At 40.2% G+C, this 25882-nt stretch overlaps 1 protein-coding gene across 1 annotated transcript in view; it reads left to right on the forward strand.

The window, feature by feature from the left end:
• Positions 1-25882, forward strand: part of STAC (SH3 and cysteine rich domain) — a 74853-nt gene that overhangs the window by 2723 nt on the left and 46248 nt on the right. Inside the window, exon 2 of the mRNA XM_075495596.1 lies at positions 22272-22548. Coding sequence (XP_075351711.1) covers positions 22272-22548 — 277 coding nt within the window. The remainder of the gene's footprint in view (positions 1-22271; positions 22549-25882) is intronic.

Consider the following 25882-nt stretch of genomic DNA (forward strand, 5'->3'; position numbering starts at 1 on the left):
TGTGGCACATAGTCCCTTGTAGTACCAAAGTCCAGAAAAAGAGTTTTATCTGTCACACTCCAGACTGTACTCAGAAGATGACACAGAGGAGATATTGCAATTCCTGCCTAGCATGAGTTTGGGATGCAGAACTTCGGGCTGCTACCAAGTAGCTGAAATTTGGAAGAATGACTCTCACGTGTTAGTCACACGCCCCTGCCACAGGAAAGCAACTCACTCTTTAATAAATGCTAAAGCCTCCCACCGCCTTTTCCTGTGGATTAGGAGCATAGTTACAGGTGAGCACACTTGGATGCTGAAAGCTGGAAGACTAGACTCTCATGCATGTCCTCCTCATCATGAACACCTTAACACCTGGACTTCAGTACAACTGCTCAGAATGAGGAAATTCAAATACAGTTTCAAGTCACCATGTTTCCTGAGCCCTAAGAGCAAATCCATTTACATCTTCTAAGTACATGTTTGCCTTATGGCATAGTGTATATATATTGCTGTATAACGTGACTGTGTCTTTTGGATTATGTGTCCTCAAGTACTTTACACATAGCACCTCCAGTGTACTGTCTCATTAATATAACTTCAAATAGGTGTTCAGAGGGTAGCAAACACGCTGTAACTGGGCCATCCTGTAGAAGTATATATACTGCTACTGTGCTAAAAACCCTAGAGCTTGAATGGTTAAGAATGTTGCAAAACTAATAATTAATTTATTAAATTAATTTATTGGCTCTTGAAAACGTTCACTTCATACCTAAGTATGACTTGAGTGGATACTTAAAGTTTATTAGGAGAATAATTTTATGAGGGTGTCATACAAATACATGTAATTGCTGATTCTATTACATGCATATGTTTGTAGTTATGGCTCCCACCTGTTTGGGTCCTTCACATCTGGCTTCCACAAAGGCAAATGACCAGTTTGCCAAAGACTTTTGTAGATTTACCACTCAGCGAGGGAGGAAGTCATTAGCTAATGAATCCTAAGGAAAATTTCTTCCTGGTGGTAGCAATTAAGGACACACTGCACACTTGTACAATCACTAACTTAGCAATATAAGCAGAAATGTAGTGGCAGCAGTCAGAGATCATATTTCTGATGTCTCTTATATAAAGGTACCTTGGAATTTAGTAAAGAAAACTAAAATTTGAGGGAGTATGTGTCTAAAGAAAAGATTCCAACACCTGGCAATATTTCTTTATGTTTTGGCGTAGTTGGCACATAACTCTGTTAGCTTTATCCTTCTTATATTTAACTGACATTTCTATATGAAGAGGAAGGAGCCCATCTGCTGGTTTCTTTAGGTGTGAGTCAAGTCATTATCCCTGTATTGTGAATAATGGCTGGTGGTATTCATAGACAATAAGTACATCTTAGAAAATTCCCTACCACTTTTAAGTTTTAAGGGGTCCCGAGCATCTATCATGTTTGAGCTAGCAGGGTTGCAGGGTTGGTCAGCACTGCTGATCTTTAAGCTATTAGTGTTTCATTTCAAGCATGTTAAACATCTTTCAGGCTCTCTCATACACCCCAGAAGGGGTATCAAGCCCTGCCCCTGCCATTGCAGGTAATCTGTCATGTAAAAGTTACTTATTTGTAGATATCAGTGGATATCAGTGGGCCTGTGTGAACCTCATGAGGTTCAGCAAGGCCAAGTGCAGCGTCGTACACCTGGGTCAGGGCAATCCTCGGTTTCAATACAGGCTGGGGGATGATGTGATTGAGAGCAGCCCTATGGAAAAGGACTTGGTGAGACCCACCTGGAGTACTGCGTCCAGCTCTGGAGCCCTCAGTACAAGAAAGACGTGGATCTGTTGGAGCGGGTCCAGAGGAGGGCCATGAAAATGATCCAAGGGCTGGAGCACCTCTCCTATGAGGACAGGCTGAGAGAGTTGGGGTTGTTCAGCCTGGAGAAGAGAAGGCTGTGGGGAGTCCTTACAGCAGCCTTCCAGCACTTGAAGGGGGCCTATAGGAAAGACGGGGACAGACTTTTTAGCAAGGCCTGTTGTGACAGGACAAGGAGCAATGGTTTTAAACTAAGGGAGGGCAGATATAGACTGGAATGCAGAAAGAAATTTTTTACAATGAGGGTGGTGAGGTGCTGGGAGAGGTTGCCCAGAGAGGTAGTGGAGGCCCCATCCCTGGAAACATTCAAGGTCAGGTTGGATGGGGCTCTGAGCAACCTGATCTAGTTAAAGATGTCCCTGCTCTTGCAGGGGGGTTGGACTAGGTGACCTGTAAAGGGCCCTTCCAATCCAAAGCATTCTATGATTCTATGATTCTGCATCTGTGAAGACCAAATGTTTTTTTCACAGCTTTGCCCTTTTCCATCTACTTTATAAAAAGTCCACCTACAATTGTTATGTATTGCAGTCACACATCTTTGGTGTGATAGCTTCAAAATTTTCCTCTGAACCACAAATTCGTGGGCCTAACAAATTGCTTACACTCAGGTCAGTTAGGTAAGTTGAGTAGCTGAAAAATCAAAAATAAAAAAAAAGAGGAACTAGAACTCCAAATAAATATAGCATCTGGACTATGTATTTCACAAAATAAATGTGTCTGTCTCAGTCTGACACTTGCATATACTGACTATCCAGTGGCCAGTATTCAGGGAAATGCAGACCATTATCTTCAAATTCAGGTATGGCAATTCAGGAGGTGTAGCACAATTGTTCAAACACTAGCTAACCTGATACATGCTACATAAAATGGAAGTTGCTGAAAAGTAGCAAGCCAAGAAAAGGATTAAGCATTGAAGTTCAAGATGTAGCCTTCATTCATGTATATCCCCACATAGGTCAAGAAGATTGAACTTACTTTCCCCTGTCCTGCTGGTCCAATACAGCAATATTGCTTACATGAGGTTTCAAAACCAGGTGTTAATATTAGATATGGAACTAACGTAAAACAGCTTGAAACTCTTTGGATTTTAATAGGATTGCGTGGGATTTAAATCATGTAGGATTTGTGCTATGCTGTTAAGCAGAGAATTTCCCCACTTAAAGAGTTAATACTTTATGAGGCTCCATAGATGGTTACTCATCAATTAATATTTTAAAAGGGCAGGGAGTATGGTGTACAGTTAGTGTTTCACGCTCCACACCAGTGATAAATATCCAGTATGTAAACTACTGCTGTAGTCTTCAAAGGAATACCAAACAGCTTTAAAAAATCCTGTGAAAGGGGAAGAAAAAAAACGGTTCTCCTTAATCTTACCTCCATGCCTCTGCGTAAAATGGTGAGTATGTACTGTGAAGGTAAGACTAAGGGAAAGAAATGAGCTTAAGTATTTTTATGTGTTTTAATGAAGTATTAGGACAAATTATGTACAGGAAGATTTCATTAAGAGCAGGAAAGTAATACTCTACCCTATCAATAATTTCTTGAGCAGGCTTGTTCTTGTATTTACATTTATTTTGACTTTTTTCTCTTTCTTACTCTTTTTCTGACTAAAACACTCTGGTATTGTTTTCGCTTTGATATATATGTCGGATCAGTTCCTAGGCACATTGAGATATCTAAGATATCAAAATAGATATGTGATCAGTTCATTCTCTTCTATCCACACTTTCGACGTAGACAAAATGAAGAAAATGTCTATTACCTTTCAGCAACTAAAGATGACTGGACTGAAATCTGGTGTGGTAAAAAAATGGATTTACTAAAAAGTGCAAATTTTCACTGAACAAAACAAGTTGTTTTCAAAGCTGGAAGACAGTCCAGTCCTACCATCTCAGTCTTTTGTGCTGTATTCTTTTTCATGAAGTAATCCTGTTGAATTCAGGTTTTGCCACTACTTTTAAAAGGCTTTCCCAACACCTGGATGCTCTGATGGCTAAGGGATGACCTCTGCCCCCTTCTAATTCCAGTCTAAGTTTATTTCTGGCCAGCTTATGTAGCATTGTAATTTTGATAATGTTCCTTTAGCTTAACATCTTTTTTCCATTCTTGGTGCAGGTTTCCATCATGTAAGAATAGACTTTTAAATCTCTTCCCAAGCTTTTATTTTCTATACTAAACAAGCCAGGCTGACATGAGATAAACTCTCTGTTCTTCATCTCATTCTAGTAGTAGATCCATACACCTATTTCAATTTTGAATAATCTTTCTTGAAAAAGGGTGACTGAATTTGTGTATGGTATTCTACATGAGGTCTTGTACAGTATCACTAATGCTTCACTAATTTTCCCAGAAACCGTGCTTCTGATGTTTGTGTCTCCTTGTCACCCCTTGGTCAACCAGAGGTCTCCATGCTATTTCTCTGTAATTTCCAGGGGATTCAGGATAGATTTTTCTGTCCTCATCTAGAGTGGTTTGGATCAGGTCTCAGGTGCACAAGCTTGCATTTCCACAGCTGAATTTCATCACATTTCTATGACTCCATCCCTCAACCCCCAGGCCTCCTCAGTTTTGACAGTGCCTCCAACCTCATGTCAGAGGGAAGTGGCCTTATGACCTGCCTAATCTTTGCATCAAATTCAGTAATAAAAATACAGAGAGCAAGATTGACCCTAAGACTAGGCCAGTGTTGTTCCTTGAAGAACTCCACCAACAACATTCTTTCAACCTAGTACTTTTCTTTCAACAGTAACCATCTCCCATTGAACTTTCCTTAAAATTTCTTCACTACTTCTCGTCTTTTCACTCTTGGCTAATAGATACCCTTTTGGTAGCATACTCAATAATTTTAATGAAATCCAAATAGAGAGAATCTGCCTTTGACTTAAAACATTTTCTTTGTCTAGAAAATTGTTTGTCTTATCCAAGACAACTAGTCTAGGAGGATCTACCTTTTTTTTCTTTTTTTTCATTTTTGTCAAGCATTATTGAGGTCAGATCTACAAATCTATATTTGCTGAGGTCGCTTTTCCTACTTCTTGAAACAGACTTCTATTTTACTTTGTATCATTTCCTGCTTGATAAAGCTTGTTAAGAAAACTTGTTCCTAGACTTCCAAAGTAAAATTTTGTAATGGAGTTTAACTGGTTTCTTTTCTCCCTTTCACCTCAGCAGACACATTGAACTGCTTTTTTTAATGTCATACCATCCATTTCTGCAACCTCTTTCCTATTATTCCTATTATTTTGCCCCAGGATCATTGTTCTGGGAAGAAAATAAGATGAAGTGTTTGTTAAGTTCTGAGCCAGCCTTTTATCCCACCCTTACTGTACCACAGCCTGTTTCTTCTTCTGCTTTCCCTAGCCTGAATCAATCCATTGACATTTCCTTAAATACCTTTTGCAAGGACTCACTCAGCTTTTCTTGACAATTAACATGCTTACACCTAGGAACCGTGCCTGAAAGCTCCAGTTTTATTTGCACACCAGGTTTTTTTCTCTTTTTCTTTCTCTTGTTCCCCTCCCCACCATTCTTTGTGGACTCTTTGCTTATTCCAGATTTCCTTTTTGAGGTAACTATTTTCATGCAGTTTGCCAGGAGCACACATTCACAGAATCTTTTTATTTCTTTTCATTTCATATTCCAGGTAGTATTTACAGATTTGCTTTGAAGAAATTCTACTCCTCTTACACATCCATGCACATCTAAGCGTCTGACCATTTCTGATCAGTCATCTTTATCAAAGGAGCATGTCTCTAACCTGATACCTCAAGGCTAGCAAAGGCCAAGGCTGTTCCATAACCCATGGTCATCTGGGTTCATCAGCACTCAGTACTTGTTGAGAGCCAGCACTTGTTAGCAGATGCAGTGACCTGCTTACGCAGCTGTGCTGCTTTCCAGACCACTGCTAAGCCCTTCATATCTTCAGACAGACACTAGCTTAGGTCCTTCTGTGTCACACTCGAAAGTGTGATGTGGTCTAAAATATATCCCTCAGGAGCTGAGAGTGCTGAAGGCTTGGAATTTCTTCAAGGGAACGTAGCACATCAAAGGCTATCCTCTTGAAATCCAAAACTTGGCTTAGAGGTTCATTTTTCCTTTACACTTTATTTAATTTAAATGGAAGTAAATCATAAACACCTGGTAGAAAACTGTAATTCCTTATATGATGAGCATTTCTCCTATCGCCTACCTGAGCCATTGCTGTATACTGTTGATAGGTAGAAGACTCCATATTTGATAAATTTGTGCTCATGTTTGTCAGGGAGAGGATTAATCTTTCAGATGTGAGCACATGAGTTGAATGTTCTTAACACAGTATTCAGTCCTGCACGACTTCCAGTTGCATAGGCAAATGGTCATTCAATGTTAAATGAGCACTGCCTTTTCCAGGCAAGCGAATGTCTGTATTCTAGCTGAAGCATAAGCAGACTCTGCATGTTCATTAGCAAAGAGGACTAGCTGTGAAAATGAGAAGTCTATGTGTGAATGACTGAATTAAGTTGACCTTGTTTTCCTTTCCTTCCTATGCCTCTGCTCGAGGAAACTCCCTTGATTCAGTAGACCAACTGATACAATACATGTTCCTTGTCAGGGAATTCAATTCAGGAACCCTGCGAAACATACTTACAATGGATGTCTAAAAAGCAGACTTCTTGTGTCTTTGATATCAGCAGTTAAAGATGACAAATGGCTTGCATATCTTCTTATTTAAAAAAATGAGTCTCATGTCTGTAAGTCTCACGTAAATGTGCTAGATGCTCATAGAAGTTTTCCCATTGACAGGTCAGCATTTCTTAACTGACCTGTTTTTAACTGATGAGAGTAGTTTGCTAAACACTGTCAAATGGAAGTGTTACAGTTTAGGGGCTGCAGTGGTGAAACTTAAAAATACCATAGCATGAATAATTGTGAGAGAGAGGAGTTTCCCAGCCGCAGGAGGCTGCAAGTTCAATATGGAATTGCAGACAGAGTCCTTTAGGCGAGTAACAGTGACAACTTGAATGCTTTTCTTTTCTGTAGACATAATATGCTCCATTTCTGAGTGCCATTTAAAAGCTTTATTAAAATGCCACACATGCACTGCTTTATTAATAAAGATCATTTTAGCAGTCTAGTGTTCTGAATAGAAAAGCAAAATGCAGCTGACCTGTAGTAACTGATGATTAGGTTTAATTCAGAAAGGAGCAAAATACTATAAAATGGTATTCACAAAGCCATTAAAATCAGCATTTAGAATATTTTTTTCTTAGCTTATTCATCAGAGTGAGACAAAGAAATGTATGCTATGGAGGCACAGCTGAGGTGAGAGAGCAAAGTCAACCTGACAGGTAGTTATAGCAAATACTGTTGAATATGATCTCAGAGACAGACTTGCATCTCCATTACCCCAGTATTTAACTTCATTTGGTTTTTACAAAAATTGCTCATGCATGGTGAAGGGAGGCACTGGCTTTTGTTGGCCAAGAGTCAGATTTCTGGCATAGTTCATACAAGTCACCTCCTCAAACATCACATATATAGCTGTACTATTAGTTGTTGATTTGCCAGCGTTTTCCCTGCCAGTTTAAATGCTGTGGTAGTGATTCTCAGAACCAAAGTGTCTTGGGATTGAACTGAGAGGCTGAAAACTTTGACCCAGCCTCACTTGCCTTTGTGTATACACAGAGTGAGAAATGGCCTTAGACTGGGCATCTCTGTCCTCACAAGTAAACAAAATATACTAAATATACTAAGCAAAATTCAACATGGTAAACTTGGCAGAGTGCCGCTGACTTCTGTGCAGGTAAATTGAGGATCCAGTTGTTAAGACGTTCAGGTCCATGTGCGTTTTTAAAATGCACCTACTCTTAAGTTACCAACCAGTATCAATCAACTCAAGGATGCAGCATATACAATTTTTGTTGTACCTCAGTGTACTTATTTATATTATTTATAAGTGCGTGTAGCTCATTTCTCACTTATGTTCACACATCCTCTTTTAATTCAAATTCTCTAATTAAGGAATTATTTACAAATAAACATAAGGTGACTTGTAATGATTTGCCAGACATTTCTGGTAACGAAAATTCCAGTGAAATGTGTGCTTGTTGAGTGCTTTTTTTTTAATGCCTTTTTTTTTTTATGTCACAACTTCTGGTTTTGAGGAAATGTTCCGTTTTCTTGGTTGTGCAAACTTTTGTCAGGAAGCTTTCCCTGGTTGCAGCTGAAATTTCCAGTAAAAAGGGGATAAAAATGCATCCTAGGTTAAATCGTACAGCCTTAGCTGTAATTAGAGACCAACTTTAGGCAGTTAAGTTAGTAGTTCAGTCTCCCTATGTTATAAATGGAACACAGACCGAAATTGCTTTATCAAAGGTGATTTAGAGGAAAAGCCTACCTTATGTGCTCTAAATTAGCCTCTCTGAGGGGAAATCTTCTTCCATTGACCATAGTAGGCAGCTACAGCTGAGTTAAAAGCTTGAATTTAAGTAGGGTGAACACCACTGTGAATCTGTCAGAGCGAGGTCTTGAACCTTGCCTACAAAAACTGGTCAGTCGTCTGTTCCCCTGACAGGTTAGTCTGTCTGACTTTCCCCTCTTCTGCCCACAGCTCTCTCAAAGACATTTTGAAAGGCTGCAGTTGTTTTTTATGTCAACGTGGAACAAAATCATTCAAACTTTGAAAATTTTTGCTAAGTGGAACTGCTGTTTTCCAGCCAACCCTATAATGGAAAGTTATGCACCTATGACAAAAAGAGAGAAAAATGTGAGCCTATCCAGGCTTCAAAATGTGAACTGCTGCTATTAAACTGTAGCCGCAAGATGAATCATGTACCAGTTTCATGAAGCATGGGCACACAGGAGTCTTTGGCAGCTTCACAGCAGTTAGATCTATCTCCTGTAGTTAGTCGTAATGACAAATGGACTTCATCCTCCTGGCTGTTAAAGATCCAGGTGAACAGTTAACTTTTTTGCTAGCTCACCCACTCGTGCTCTGCCTTTCAATGTTTCTGTCTTTCTTTCCTCTTTGTTCCTATTCTCCCTCAGAATGCTTTAATCCAGGACCAGGCTCTCTGATACAATGAGCCAATGCAAGGTCTGTCTTTACAGGAAAAAATTCCAGGTTTCCAAGCTTAGCCAAGTTTAAAGATTCCTGTTAAGAAAATGGATGGTGGCTCTTCTGTTAGGGGGAGGGACCTTTTATAAACATGGTGCGGATGCTGGTGCTCATGCCATAAGTACGCTTGGAAAAAAGCAAACCCTACAGCTTGCACTTTCCCTTTCACCTATACCCAAGCCATGCTTACTTTATTGACAAAGACATGCCTTAAGTCACATTTTAGTTTCCTTACGTTGTCTGGTATTATGTGGTCTGTTCTTTGCTTGTGGATGCCTATTTATCTCTTGATGTAACCTTAAGTTTTCTTTATATGTATATGCAGGAAACTGTACATAAATTTAAAATCTAGGCAATGAGGTAATAGAAAACATTCCTTATGAAGAAGAAATTAAGCCCTCCTCTTAGTCTCCCCTGTCTTCTTAGTCTCCTTTCTGGGTAGGTAGTTGAAGACCAATGCAAATCAGGAGATCCCTTTTCAACTGCACTGCCAGTGGAGGGCTTTTGAGCTCCTGCCTTCCCAGCAGCTTAGGCTCCCACAGGCTTCCCTGGACTGCAATTCTGTGCTTCGACAGCACTGGATTTTTAGCAGTTCCTGCCTGGTATCCAAGAAAAATGCTCTGGACAAATGATTGCTTAGAGATTACCAAAGCTAAAATGAATGCCAACAGCCGTAATAGACCTACTTGAATCCTGCTAGAATGTAGATAAATTAAAAACATTTCACAAAGGTTAAAAAAATGACAGCCAAGCCTTAAAACAAAAATCTTAACAGTGTGATTTACCTTTGAGGAGAACTCAGCTATTACTAGATGCTGGCCATAAGAAGTAGCCACTCAGTCTGGTCAAAAAAAGTCAGACCTTTTTTAAACAAGATGAGAAAGCTAACCTGTTTTTTCTGGCACTATAGGGAACACACTGCAATAAATACAATATTCCTGAAGTAGCAATACAGGCAACATCATTTGGTCTTTACTGCCAGCTGCTGAGTTCCAAAAAAAAAAATCTCCTTTCCATGAGTTATCATCCCTCCAGTACAGTTGTACTCATAGCCACTACTGCATATAAAAAAAAACCCCAAAACCTACTGACAGGAGAAAATGGATATAAATCTCAGAAGTTAGCACTGTGCTTGCTCTTCAGTTCAGCAGTGGTCAGGAGCTCTGATTTCTGCTGTAGTATGTCACGCTCCTTATAAGTCAGTGCTACTATGTTGATACCAAGAATTGTGCCTGCTGTGACAGTAGAATAGACTAGAGAAAGTGAGGCATTTCATAGAAATTCCCCCTCTTACACAGGACTCATATTCATATTCTTTAAAACTCTGTGTCCTAACTTGACTTTCCTTTCCTCTTCCTTCCTCTATTCCCCTGCTCACCTGCCTGCCTGCATCCCTCATGCAGCCCCATGCAATATGCAGTTCCTGTTGAAGTCATTGATATTTTTTGTCAGACAAGGCTTCACAGTTTCACTGGTTCAAGATCCCTCACTTTCCTATTAAATAAGTAACTCCTATTAAATCGGTTGGTATCTTATGTCAATACCAACAGCTCTTTTCTCTCTCAACACCAAAAATAGGAAGTTTGGATATGCTTCATTTATTAGGTAAGCACAAGCTCACGACAGCGTTACAAGCTTTTTTCTTTTTTTATTATTAGCTGTTTGTGTGCAGGATTTCATTAGCAACAGTTTAACTTTAGAGGATTCTGAGGGACTTAAAAAAATCTCTTTTAGCATTCAGAAAAAAAAATTGAGGTCTTCAGAAAGAGTTATAGTCTTAAATTCTCTACCTTTCTGTTTGTGGTATTCTGTATGTAACTATCTTTTTACATTTAGCTAGCTATCTCAGTATAAAAACACATTTTTGCAGTTCAGACAGTCATTTTAATCTTGAAACGTCGATAGAGGTAATTTGAGGAGGAAAGTTGTGCAGCTGGTGAGGATAAAAATAAAATGTTTTTGTTTTGCAGGGTTGATCTTGAAACAATAGCTGGCTAAAGATGTTCAGCATCTTGGAGGTTTAGGAAAAAATATAAAAGAAATGGATTAGCATGAGGCAAAAGGAGTCAAAGATGTATGATAAATCTCATACATAACAACTCTTGCCAATTAACATCTTGAAATATATGTATTTACATTGTCAACTTCTTGAAGCAGTGTTTAGGCCTTCAAACATCTTCATAAAGTGCCAAGTAACTGTATGTCATATATATGACAGTATCATCAAGTTAAACAGATTCTTCATGTGGAGAGTTGGCCTATTCTTTATGTAGGACACTGAATACAGTTTTTGCTGGGCATGACTAACATGTAATAACAAGAAGACAAAAGACAGACTGAGATGGAAACTTTCTGTACTAGTAACAGGTTCCTTGGAAACTGGTACTACAGGCGTAATTTTGCCCAAAATGATTTGGAAGTACTTTCTGAAAGTTAGAAAACGACTAGAGTAGATGTGTTGAAAGGGATAAATGCATGCTATAAGTTACACTTTGAGAAGAGCTTTAACAAAAAATGTGCCAGATCTGGACTGGATCTGGAAATAAACAGATCTCTGCCATGGTGGACAGTAAGATAACTGGATGCAGAACGAATAACAAGGAAGATGCTATCGAGGGAGTTAAAAATTTTAATTGGCACAGCATTTGTTATGTATCTGGTAGCTGCTGTAGGACTTTAGAACTGGAAATACGAGACGAAGGAAACTTGGTGGGTACCAAGGTGAAGCATGTAGAAGCCCAGAGGAATTAACTAGCTTTGTTCGACCTGTGCTGTCAGCAGTTCCCCCAGATCCAGGGCTTCAGGCCAGAGTGGTGCCAGGGCAGGGACATGGCTCCTCACCAGGACCATATGGGTCCTGTTGGACTTGTGGTGTCAGAACAGGCAATGCCGGGGCGGCCGCATGCCCCGGCCTCCAGAGTGGCTGGCAAGAAGCACTGTTCACAGGATGGGACAGTGTCAGTCTTTGGGAGAGATAAAAAGAAGATGGAAGGCAGCAAATTTGCTACCAGATTGCAAAAATATGCACAAGAAGGGGAAGGGAACTGTGAAAAAGAAAAACTGGAAGTGAACCAACAAACATTGCTAATATTCTGTAAGGCATAAGTTCCTACCCCATCTCCCACTGAGAAGAGTTTGAAATGGAAAGATGGAAACAAGTTGTAAAATTTGGATCTGAATCTCTGTGAACAGGCAGCAAAGAAGGGAGTGCAGAAACCTGTGGGATCAAATAAGCCAAAATGTCTATGTTTGGGGGCTTTTTTTAAGCCAATAGGCCATATAGCACCCTAATTCTGGCATTGTGTTTCTGGTTCTTTCTTTGATCAGAAAACGAGGTAACATCATCTCAGAGTTAAAGCACAATAGCTGAGCGAGAAGTTTGGGCAGAATTAATTCACACAAAGTATGAATTTGAAACAAGTGCCTAGGAAAGACAAAAGAAGCAAGAAGCATAGGTGTCCCCCTGCTTCTATCTACATTTGGTTGTGGAGGAGCAGAGACTGAGAGATGGTTTAAAAAAAGAGGGAACTGAGAAGGGTGGGATAAAGTCAGACAGATAACGGGATGCCAAATGTGGCCAGGTGTTTTTTCATGCTGCATGCAGAAAGACTTTGTTTTTAATGCACAGTGTAAAACAGTAAAAAAAAGTTTTGTTTCAAAACAAAAAAAACAACAACCCAGCCAAACCCCAAGCCTTTACTCAGGAAACATGCTCGCTGAAGTCAGCGGGAGTTAGCAGTAAGCAAAGACCTTAGGATTTGGCCCAGTGACAACAACTTTGTTGTAGAGCTGAGCACTTACATGTTTTCATTGCGAAGCAATTTTAACAGCGTAAGTTTGGAACCCCAGAAGTAGGAGTGGAAACACTGACAGAATATTAACTATAACAACTCCCAGTAGATCTCAGTCTTCATTTTTGTTTTAAGACGGTACAAATGTGATTATACACTATGTGGGATCTGGTGCTGATGTTAATTTGCCCTCGGTTAGTATCAGCCTCCTTGCCAGATGTATTTCCATATTTGCTTCAAGAGACATACTGCCATTTAAAGTATTATAAAACAGGTCTGTTAAAAAAAAAAAGAGGAAAAACAAATGGGTAAAATAAATCAGTGGAAACTATTGCTGTAGGTAGACCAGCACTTTTTAGTAGAACACTGTTTTATTTTTTTTTTTTAAAGGTCCACGGGGGTCATATTGAGCTTTAATTTCTCATAAGATCAATAGTGGAAAATAATGATGCACACTTTGTAGATGGACAGACATGAGATACAATCAAGGATGATTAATCTTACATTCACAATCACATTCACTGCAGATTAGTCATGAGAAGGAAAAGAAGCAAAACTCAGGTCCTATTATTATTATTCTTAAAGACTCTCAGCAGGTAGATACCAGTGTAGCTTCCTTCACCTCAGCAGGGCTGCCTGGATTTACATTACTCTGAAATCCAGCCTTTTAATCTCCAAATTTCATTGTGCCACTTCCACTGCAGCAAAGATTAGTAAATGACTAAATCGGAGGTTACCAAAGGGAAATCACTGTTCCATTTAGAAGCTGAAATGGAAAAGAGATATCCAAACAGGGCAGCAAAATGCAGGATTCCCAGAAGGGACCTCAGAGATAACAGTCCAAATTCCTTCTATGTCGAGAGGCAAGAGATAACCACATGCGTGCCTCATCCTAATGGGGACAAAGTATGGAGATGACCGGCTGCTTAGCAACCAGATGCCTGAGGTGAAACCCAAAGTACAAAACAAGATGTTGTAAACACCTACTGGTCTTGAAACTGAAAGTACGGGGGGATTTAAAAAAAGTGGAAGGACTATTCCTAACTATCGCTTGCTTTCTTCATGAGCTTTCCTGTTGGTTTCAGGAGGAAAGGCTGGAGACAATTAAATTGCCAGACCATGAAAGAGACAGAAGCCACACAGAGGGTTGCAGCTGGTTATTCCACCAGCCACCTTTCATAACCTGAATTGTGAAAGATCTCCCGCCGCTGGTGCCACCCATGTTGGAACAGCTGTTTAGCAGCAGGGAGAATATAATCCTGGATATAAATACAGGATTTGTAGTCTTTCTCTCTGCTCCTGAGAGGAGCAGCCCTTCTTTTGCTAGGTGAGGCAGGAGACGAGATCAAAGGGACAAAGCATTTTCCAACCCCAATATAAAACAAGCAACAGGCTTTGGTCATGACTGAAGTGTTGCTTAGTTTGATTTGTAACGTGTTTTGATTTATGCATATGTTCACAAAGGAGGAAGAATTGACGATCATTGAGCTCAACACAATGAACCCAGCAGATCTGACTTTGGGACTGTTAATCTGGTTTTCATGAATCAGGTGATAAACTTCGGAAAGCTACAGTAAAGCTTCTCTGAAAGATCCCATGAGTTGTTAGCTTGAAATGCTGCAAATTTGAGAAAGATTCACTGTTTTTCCTCTCTGCTAGAAGCAGGCTGAATACAAACCATGGTTGAGTGATATTGCAAGTATTTTCCCCAAACAAAACTTGAATCAAACCTGTTAGGAAGTTTGAAGAAATACTAATAGAGACTAGATCTCTCAGGAGGAGAAATGTAATATGCACTCTTTTCTTTCTAGATTACTCTTTCTAATATAGCTTGATTAAAAGAAAACAGAGGACTACACCAAAATAGGGCTATTCAAAAACACAAAAGCAAAAAAGCTGTTAGATATAAAATTTGAGAGTTTTGGCTAAATAAATAAATTTATTAAATCTGTTGGGGGGGATATTTTACTTAGTTTTTTATAAAAAAGCCTTAAAATTTTCTGCATTTGACATGCATAAAGGTATCATTATATTTATTTTGCATATGTTTCCTCCTTTTTACAAGCTGTTTTAAACTGTTTAAATGACTGTGAGTCTTTTGAACTTAATACGAAAATATATTTGGCAGGGAAGGTAATACAAGCTTAGGGTAAGTCACAATTGCAGAGTATATAACACAGGGTTTACTCTTTTTATGCCTCAAGACTAAGTAGACAGTTCTGAATATAATGGAAACAAAAAAGGATTTCCCTGAGAATTGATGGCAATTCTTATCGTTAATAAATTGTTTGTGGTTCCTCAAATCTATCACTCCCTGGACTGCATTACTTTGTTCTGTCACATCTTATGCTGAATTTTGAAGATATATAAAGGAATTTGGAGCACAAGGGAGACTTTTTCATATTTTCAGGCCTTAAAATTTTCAGCACTTTATTTCACATTTGTCACACATATTTGCTAATCCTGGTTCCATGCAATATTAGAAGGCGACGTACCCAAAACCGTAGGATAATTGCAAACCAACTGCAGGAGCAATCGTTGAGAACTAGATGAATTTTTCAGCTTGGTTTAAACCAAACCAGGGACTCATACAGAATGAACAGGTCTGCTAAGCAAACACACTGTTTGGCTACACGTGCAGACTGTACCTCTTGATAATTTAGAGGTCTGCCAATTAGAGATGCAAACACACAGCTGCCAAGGATGTAGTACATCAGGAGAGGGCTGAGAACGTGTGATTCACAGTGACATTTGTGGGAGCAGTGACAACTGAGCATCCCTTCAGATTTCATGCTTTCAAACCCTGAGGTTCTTTCAGGGATTTTTTGCTGTTACACTCTGGCATGCCAATCAGCATTTTATTGTAGTTAGGGCTCTACGTGTGAAACAAAATCACAGAAAGAATGCTGCCTGAAAAGGTTTATATCCTAAATAGGTTTGAGGATCAGTGAGTGGGTTTCAAAAACAGTATAGGGCAGGGAGGAGAATCTGAGGATGACGACCAGAGCAGCAAGAGCCAACCAGAGTAGTTGGAGGTATCCAATAAATCACTAACAATGTTATTGTTAGGTATTATGGAAAATGTCTCCCCTTTGACTAGTCCAATACAGTATTCAGGCAGACAGTTTGATTTATTTATTTTGTTACAACAGTAACAAACATATTTGTTCTAATCCCAGCTATGCAATCTGTTTGGGAAAACACACAAATATAATACATAGCAGATTCTGCAATAAAGAACACTCCCTCTTTGTCTGTAGTGGATTAAAAGGATACAGCTTCCAAGAAAGTTGGCTAGGGCAGACGCAAATACATGATAGGGCCAGATTCTCAGACTGTATAAATCAGCTACAATTGAAGTCAGTTTAGCTAATTCAATTTGTACTAGTAGAGTATTTGTACTATTTATTATTTAGAAAGAAGGTAGAAAAGGAATCAGCTTTGATCACAAATTTTATCATGGATGCTTTGCCAGTAAACAATACCAACCGCTTAAGTGTTTGAAATATCCTTTCATCTTGTTAATGCTATAAGACATGGTACTTCTCTCATCAGCAGGCAAACACACATATTATTTATGAAATTGCATACTGGCTTTGGGCATGTCATAATCTTATTTTTCTCATTAAAATGCCAAGGCAGCGCATTTTCAAATCAAATCCAGAAAAAACCCCACCCTTGTCTGTGCTCAAAAATCACTTACTTTTGTATCCCTCAATTTTAAGAAGAAAATCATTAGCCTTCAAGCTCACAAAAAGTAAGCACTCTGAGCTGGTTCCTTGTTTGCTCTTAATCAGCATAGCTAGCTGAAGCCCAGCAATGCTGCCAGGCTAGCTTACGCCCTGGTAACATCCAGTCCTTCAGCAAATCTAGGTAACATCTGAAGTATGTTCTGAGGGTTGCTAATACAAATTGAATGCTCCTTGACCCAGAAAATGGACTGTACTCAGTAGAATAGATGCCATTCATCAAGACTTTTGTTCTTTCCCTTATTTGAAAGGCTTTTGGTCTGAGTCCCTTTTGGTAATATCCCATGTACCTGACATGGTCTCTAGTGAATCTACACAACATCATCTGGGCCCTATGCATTTAAGTCCTTATTTTATAACAATGTGAGAGTCAAATAATTTAGAAATTTACTCTAAGAAGCTGAAAGGAAGAAATGGTTCCGTACAAAAGGTGGATGTTTATCTCACAGCAGAGTGAAATCTGCTGACACAGCATTTTTAGTCTGCGTAGCTAAACAAAATAGGTACATTTTTTAAGAATTGCAGGAATCAAACTGGCTTGATGGCTCCTTCCAACTTTGTTAATACCCTGTATTACTTGTAATCCATCTAATGATATTGTTAACCCTAGTGTAAAGAAAGGGATAGAGGAGGGCAAACGATCTTTTTTTTATTGCTAGCACAGTAGGAATACAGCAGATAGCTAATGTCATTTTCATGAAGGCTTGGTTATATGGTCTGTCAGTAAAGTACAGTTGATAAGCCTCGTTCGTTTGTTCATTTCTCCTGGAAGATAGTTAAGAGTGGAAATGTATAAAAATAATCTCCCTTTTGACCTCACGCTGTACAGGAGCCTCTGCTGTTGGCAAGGATGGTTAGCAGTGGCTGAGAAGGGAACAAGACCAAGCTTGTTGGGAAATAAGCTGATGTGGGCAGACTCCACAAGGGTAGCTCTGAATGCCAAAGCTGATGGCCCAAGCAAACTAATATAATATAATATAATATAATATAATATAATATAATATAATATAATAAACAGTTTGTCCTCCTCCTGGTAACCACCATTCACACTGAGATCATTAAGGAGGGAGCTTCAGGAAGAGGAATGAAGCATTTGTGTGTAGGATGTGGAGGGAGTGAGGCTTTCCCTGAGCTTTGAATGGTGAGCAGGTGTGAAGAAGTTGTGCTAGAGAAATGGTGTATACCTATCTTAGGTATACATATACATAGGGGTATACCTATCTTAGCATTTTAGTTTGATTTGGGAGTGTGGTTTCAAAGCACATCTCCCAGTTGTTGCTGCTCACCCCACTCTGGTCCTTGTTGTGGTGCATAGAGCACAGGCTGCATAACTTGGGGGTTTGCTTGTGCTCCAGGTGTGCACGTAATGCATGCCAGGACTAACAGGCTGGTCTGGTTCAGAGTACTCTGTGCCCTGAAGTGTACGTGGTGTGTATGCTGGGTCCTCAACAGCCTTTGTTTCATTCTCCAGGTCTGCTCCTACTGAGTCACGCTGAATGCTAATGTAGACAAGCTGGAGAGGCAAGGGAAAAGGAGTTTCTAGATATCAGGGAGCCGTTAGGAGCCTGAATAAATTACTCTTTGTAGGGTGGACAATTATCTTTTGTAATTGCAAAGCTAGGGATTAAAAAACAGTTCAATTCACTGATATCTTCCCAAATTCCATGGGAAGCTCTTAAACAAAAATTGTAGAAAAGAGTTGTGTGCTTCCAGTGCTTAAGTCAAATAAAGTCTTAGTGAGGGCAGGTGCAATTCCTATTCATATCAAAAGCAGTGGCACCTAGTTAACACTAGGAATTAATTTTAATAGGTGTCCTTTTGCTGCCTCCTGTTTTCTGGTTATAGCAGCTAAAGAGGTGTAGTATAAGGGAATTAGGGACAGGGGAGGTGCTGATAAGCTGTGGTGCATCAGAGCTTCGTGATCCCTTGAGGCCTGAACATTCAGTAACTGAGGAAGATGGAGATTGTGCTGGAAGATACTGAAAAAAAAGGTTAATCAAGCTCTGAGGTTTAGTTATTGCACTTATCTCTACCTTGCCTGTGGGGTTAGTATGTGCAGTCACTGAAAGTCTGTGTGACTGATAAAATGCTTTTAACTAGAGACAAACTTTTTTCCCTGACTCTAATTTCAAACCACAGGAACATCCTGGAATTGATATCAAAGGTTCATGTTTCTAAAGTGTCAATGTTGTGAAAGAACATAGGAAAACTCTTGTGCTTGTGGGAATTTAATTTTTATTTAAATGAAAGCTAATTTGTAGCCCTCATTGCAGAGGAGAAAATGTGAAAGGCTTAGGAGATCTATCTCAAATATGTTTCTTAAAGCCTTTTGTGCTTGGTTTAGGGTTTTTTTTCAGTCCCAATACATGATTTTTCACTGAAGTGTTGAAGTAACTATTGAGTGCAGAACAACCCTAGTCGCAGGTTTTTCCAAAGTTCAGCAGTGTTTCTCCCTAAGATTTAACTTTGGACTCATTAACCCTGCAGAAATAAATAATGAATAGTAAAATTTGCATATTTTCCTCTCTGTTGATAGAGCTGATTCCTGCCTCAGGTGAATGCTGTAGCAGCTCTATTAGAAGCCAGTGGCATCACAAGTGCATTAAATCAGTTTATGGCAGGTCGAAATCAGGCATATATTACATGCCTGTATTTAATTACATTTGAAATCTTCCAATAAAAGAACAGGGCTGGGCCACAGCAAACTTCAAAATGAGGAGATGGTGATATTTAAGTAAGGGAAGTGATGCTCGCTTGACTGCAGCATAATAATCACTTAAGCTTTTATGTTTTTACAATTTATACTATTTGTACAACAACCTGCCCTTGCTCTTGCTTGGGCCAACTTTTCCTGAGTAAACAATCACATAAGAGTACCCTATTTCAAATTCTCCCGTGGGCCTACTATGAGAAAGGAAAGTTGGATCAAATTTTAAAACCTGATGCCAATCTTCTGTTGCCCTGTATACTTTCACTTATGCAAGATGGGTGTAAAACACTCTGATCTGAGAGGTACTTTTTAACGGTGCTGAGCAAAGTGTGTAATTAGCTGTGCAAAATGCTAAACATTGCCTATGTTCTGCATTTTTGCATAGTCACTTCTGTATGCATATAACCTATTTGGGATATAATAGCTGCGGACTTTCATTGGTGTTTTAGGTATGCAATGCAAGCCAGACATGTAGGTGTCTTCCAGCCTGAATGCAAATGAGCATGAAATCTGCATTTGGGTAACAAGAAGGATGCCCACCTTGTCTGGAAGTTATTTAACTACATTAACACAGGAACAGTGCTCAGGGAATCTCAGAGAGGACTATTAGATTCTGGAGAGATGCCTGCCAAATCTGTGAATGTAACTTGGTCAGCTCATTCTTGAATATGTGTCCTGCTCTGAACATTGTGGTTGGAGATGCGTGGAGTATGCACAGTTGCATGCTTACCTTAGTGTGTATGCATATGTTTGGACATGCATAGCCTGAATGCTGGACTACCCCTCTTTGGAAAACTGTTGACTTTTCTGCCTGGGGGAGGAAAGGCTGCTGGTACATCCCTTGACTGGCAAATGGCTATGCACAGGAGAAAGGAATAAGGATAGTAAATGCAGAGCTCCTTAAAATATACTGTGTGCATTGTCCAAATTAGCAGGACAGTTGTTTCATGATAAAACAAATACTGTATTGCTCAGCTTAGTCTTCTTTCTGTGGCAGAAGCAGCGTTTTGAAATTTAATTAACTTCATGTGGCACTGTAGAAATGGATGGCAAATCAATAATGAATGTCATTTCAGTCACCTTGTGGTGTTGTAATTCTCTGTGTTTTGCTACACTAATTAGGTCTGACTTCAGTGAGAAGCATTTCAGGAGCAAGGGGGTGAATTATTGCTGAGTTCCTGGCTGTCACTGGGGAGATGAAGTAATCTCAGTACTGAGTAACCTCAGTGATTTCAGGAGCCGGTGACTTAACATCCAAGCAAAAGAGGGAAGATCTCACATTTTGTTGGTGCTGTTGTACAGTGAGTTTTGGGCTCACCTAGCCCATGACTTAAGTTCAGCTGAAAGAGCTTCAGAAACCAGAAACTGCTCTTACCTCATAGTTGGCATATAGTGACTTAATTGCTCTTATTTACACATTCCCCAGAGACTGAGAGTTTCTTGCAAACAGGTGACTATTTCCTTCATTTGGATCTGGGGATGCTCCCATGAACCCAGAGAAAGTTGTGGGTGAGAGTGGTGCATGTGGGATGAGCCCCGGCTCTGATCCCTCCCTACTCCCAAAGTCACTGTGGAGAAACAGCTCAGGGAGCAGAATGCAGTTTGCTTTCCGTGTAGCAAACCCAAACACTGTTAACCAGAGGCAATGGCAGCCTGTTTATTGGACTCAGGGAGTTTGTTGTGAAATGTGGGGAAGAGAGCTGGAGCGTCTCCCTTCTCCAAGAACAAGCTGGCCATGTCTGAAGGTAGAAGAGAGGCTTCCCCCTGGGACGCCTTGAGGCTCCTCTCCGACAGTGTGCTTTTGGCTGCATCATAAAGAAAATGGAATGGATCAGGAATAGAAGCTGAGGAGAGCAAGTGCTCTGAGGCCACTAAGTCAGTGTGACAGACCAGTGGCATGCTTTTTTGGGAAAGTATGTGAACTCCTTCTCTTTATATTAGAGTGAATTATGATTCCCGATCATCATTGCTTCTAACATAAACAGTTTCTAATATAAACCATTCCTGCTGGTTACCACAGACAGCCTGAGCGGCATGGAAAATTTCAGTTGTTACATCACGTTTGCCCAGAGAATCGGAGCAGTGATTGAAATGATTTTGCAGCGGTTAGAATAATGCTGAGTGAAAGGTGATACAGAGGTAGTATACTTCAGAGACAGCAAACATGAAATGGACGCAGAGCTGCATTTCCTTTTATCCGGGCTCTACTTGTGGGCCCTCCGAGTTGACAAACCCACAAATCTGTGTAGCTGATATTCTGGTAGCTTCTGTGCCTCACCTAGCAGCCTTCTCTCAGCCTTATATAAAATTTGGGGGGGCATAAGAGGAGCTCTGATAAGGTACGAGACAGTTCACAGGTAAAGAGTTTGAGTTAACAAATGTAAGTTAATAATGCCTTATTGTGGTGCTTAATAGTCTGACAATCAATACACAATACAATATACAAGAATATATGTGAATGTGTGTTAACTAGTATTAATTAATGCATGAACTATCAATTGGCTAGTTAATTATACTGTTACTGCTCCTTAGCCTTCTTTCCTTTAAAAAAATAAAACAAGAATTTCTCAGTCAAAACTGCATACAATCTCTGTTTCTGCCACATCCAAGAAATTTATGTATATCAAATATATTTACTGAATTCACTCCTCTTGTAATGCCATTTAACAGCTGTTCCTGAAATGGCTTTACAGGCTGCTTAAGGACCATGCGAGGATGAACAATACTCTTAAGTTCTCTCATGCTTGAACACAAAGGATATATTCTCCAGCGCGTGCAACTCTCTGCAGTACCTCTTTGCTGTCGTACCTGAAAGAAAAGACCAACAGAAGCATTCATTAGGGCTATCAAGTTTCTTGTCTATCAGAAAGCATACATAGAGTAGTTTATTTTCTGATTGGGATCTGTTTTCTTTGCTCTGAAATTGCTGGTTAAATTCTAAAGTCAGTTTTATTGTTCAGGTGGTTCAAGGTCTGCCAGTGGCTCCCAGGTTCACTTGTCAACAGCACACCCCAAAACCAGGAGCCTTGCCCTGCTGTTGAAGAAGAAAAGGCAGTAATTGTAACTGGCTTATTTATTGCAGCTGCAGAAACTGAAACGATCACTCTCCTTCAAGACCAAAAGCTTGCGGAGTAAAAGTGCGGACAATTTCTTCCAGAGGACTAATAGCGATGTGAAACTGCAAGTAGACTTGATGCCTGAGGTGAGCACAAGCACAGGGCAGCTCCCCAGCTCAGAAAGCCAGGCGTCCTCCCCCACCAGAGCCCAGCAGCTGCCAGAAAACAACAAGGCTCACATCTTCCAGGAGCACATCTTCAAAAAACCCACCTTCTGCGATGTCTGCAACCACATGATTGTTGGTAAGAAATTATTTTTTAAATCTGTGTGGGTGTCAGCGCTAGAATGTGCAGGATGACCTTTGCATAACTTATGTGAGCCCAGATGTCTACTTGAGAATATTCATGCAAAAAGGATCTGGACTTATGTCACATCTGCACAGGCTAATAAAAGTTCTATATTTGTTGACAGATCTCTTGCCTTGTAGACACATACTGTTAGCACAAATCACAGGTGAGGGTTTTAGCTAGAGTCAAATTCCTCTCTCATTCAGGTTATACTGAGCACCAAGCACAAACTGTGTTGTACATTACACTAGAAACAGCAGAAATCCGTCTTGCAAATTTGTGTCCGCTATCCTTGCTCTTTTCCACAGCAGTAATTCTAACTCTCTTGCTCCTTGTGTCTGCCTCCGCATTCTGCAGTGCCCCCAGTTCCCATTCACTGTGGCAACCGTGCCTACCTCCTCCAGCTGCCTCACATCTCTCCTAAGTGACAATTGGGCAAGAAGTAGCATCTGCTGGGTGGTAGGCTCCAAGCTGCTTGTGTGTGTATGTTGGCTATCTAGGACACATGATTTGGGAGATGAGGTCAACAGAACAAGTAACAGCTGAATTCACACTGCAGACTTCCTTGGGATTCTTCTGCCTGATCCCTGCTACTCGCAAAACCTCACACAAAATTTATACCTTTGAAAGATCGTCCTGTCTTCTCTCTGAAACTGTCCATGGATATGTAAGTTACTGCCAGGGACTGACTGACCGACAGACATAGAGGACAGAGCTAATCATTTATTATTCTCTTCAGTGTGCAGAGAATAACTCCATACTGAGCCCTGCTTGTAAGGTAATTTTCAGTGCAGTGTGGAAGGCCTAAAAAGACAGCCTTCATGCTGCAGATTATCTATGGGGCTGTGCAAGGAGAGGTCAGGAAAGAAGTGGTAGCAGGTGGCTGGAGGTGTAGAACACGCATGGCCACCACTGTGGGAAGCTGCGGGAGTTGCTATTCAGAAGCCTGGTCCTAGAAATTCACGTCATTGCTGCTAGCTTGTTATGCACATGATTTGGTCTTCTTGCTACTTATCATCTAGTTATCCCAGCACAGTAGATCAGGAATAAATTCAGTGGCGGTGTACCAGTGTGAAAGTGAGTGACACAATTTCCAGGTTTTTAGGCAGGACAAGGAGTGAAACATTGGTTTAGCTTCATGTAGAAGTAGTGCAGGTCTTTGAGTACAAACTATTGTCTGTAGTTTGTCTAGCTTACTGTAAGAAACTCATGTCCCTTGGCACGGAAGTCACTGCCTTTCAGATAACAGTATGGTAAATTCTTGAAAGATGCTGATAGGATTGCTCAGACTTTTTCAGAGAACAGTACCTCCTTTTCCACATGAGGATGCTCAGTGTCCCCCACTTGTGTGGGGAGCTCATATTCTTTGGAAAAGGCAGAAGGGTTTTTGCTGTCTGCAGAACATTAAATCTGATGCAAGACAATCCTGCTTCTCTATATTAAAGAATTAAACTCGAGGCATGATTTCATCCTCTCTGCACCACAGCTCTACTGAATCCAGGGAAACAGAGGAGTTTTGATCCCAGATTTTTGCTGTTATTTTCCAGTCTTTTAAGGTTTTTTCTACTTTAAGTGGAAGAACAAGTCAAAGGGAGAAGGAGTAAAGCATCAGTATCAGGGAAGTTCATAGTCCAAAGATTGAAAGGAAGTCTGGAAGACAGTCAGGCAGTTGAAATAACTTTATGTATGGAAGCAGGCCTAGAACTTGTCTCCTTCTGTAATGTGGATGGACATTCTATCAAAGCTTAGTTTCACAAATATATACTGCAAATGTAAGTCCTTCACATTTCTGGCAGCTTCTTATGAAGTTGTATGGAGATTAGTATGTATCATCACAAATCTGCACAACTTGGCAATACTGTTTCAAACCACTGCTGCTCAAGAGGGATTATTACTGGCAGCAAATTTTGCAGGGAGTAACTCCAGTTCATAAACAGCCAGGCCCTTCTCCTTTGCTAGGCAATGTGTGTCCCGTCTGGGATAGCAAAGTCCTGAAGCATAGCTATGAGCTTCAAAACATCAGCTTTAACCCCACCTGCCTTCTGAACTTTTTCTGTTCTTTTCTGTCCTCTGAGGGCTTTCCTTTTCTGTTCTATATCTTAGCCACTTCATTAGAGAAAGAAGCCTTTCATAATTGCCGAAGAAGCTGATGCGACCTATTTTGTCTGGCGGCAGGCTGAGTCAGGTGAATTGCTCTGACCTCCTCCAGCACATCTTTGCTTGTAGGTATGGCAGACAAGATGTTGAGAGTTTTACATTATAATGCCTTAGAGTCTAGATGCCCTGATTCTCATAGACAGACATCTACTCTATTCCTGTAATCCTCTCTCTTTGATCCTTACTGCAGTCATGCCTGGTTTCGCTGTATTGTGTTTTAAGCAGCATGGGAGATCTGGATGTTGCTGTTTGCAGCTCAATTAATCCATATAAGTTGTGCAACTGTTGGTTACGGGGACGGTGAAGCAAAACAGGCAGCTTTTCAGGAAATGGTGTCAAGCCTGCTCCCAAAGGCAGACTGAAAAAAATGCACTTCTGTGCAGGGACTCTGAATTTACATTCGCAACATGAAGCCTATTTGTTCTCTCTATTTGCATTTTTCACGGGCAGTGACATTTGAGAGTAATGAGTCTATGGCTTTAAATTCCTTATTGATGAGAATAAAGGCAAAGACAGATACATGTTTTGAAGACTGGGGGAAAGAGTCCAGGAAAATCCCGGCTTGACTTTAGATGGTTTCAATTTTGCCACCAAGAATGATTCCAGGTTCACCTTAAATGGCTCTCCGATCTATGAACTAAGCAGCTCTGTTTGGTACAGGGCAGCATGATGAAGTGTGCATAGCATGAGTGTGCAGTACGCACTTCAGTCTCACTAGCGTGGCAGAATCTGTCTGTAGCTTCAGAGCAAACAGGACACTCGAAGCTGAGGCAGCAGGCTCCCTGTGCTGCTCTTTTCACAGCAAAATTAAAGCAAAGGAACGTGAAACGTTATCTTCCTACAAAAAATATGTGCATCATCTCTCCTTGATTGTTAGGCACTATGAGCCAAATGTTGCCTTTGGGATGCAGCACGTGTGCCTGTTTGTTCATTTGACAGAAGTACAGTCATAAGATAAAGGCCAAATACATGTAATTGGTTTCAGCATTCAGAGGAAGATGTTTACTAGGATCAGTATAATGCAAACTTACTCATTCAAATGCTTTTCATGCATCCCAGAGTGCAATGCAACATATTCAAAATAAGCTCTATTTATTGGTTCGATTTCAAAAAAGAAAAACCGGTATTAATA

Source organism: Mycteria americana, chromosome 2, assembly GCF_035582795.1.
Source record: "Mycteria americana isolate JAX WOST 10 ecotype Jacksonville Zoo and Gardens chromosome 2, USCA_MyAme_1.0, whole genome shotgun sequence".
Classification (NCBI taxonomy): Eukaryota; Metazoa; Chordata; class Aves; order Ciconiiformes; family Ciconiidae; genus Mycteria; species Mycteria americana.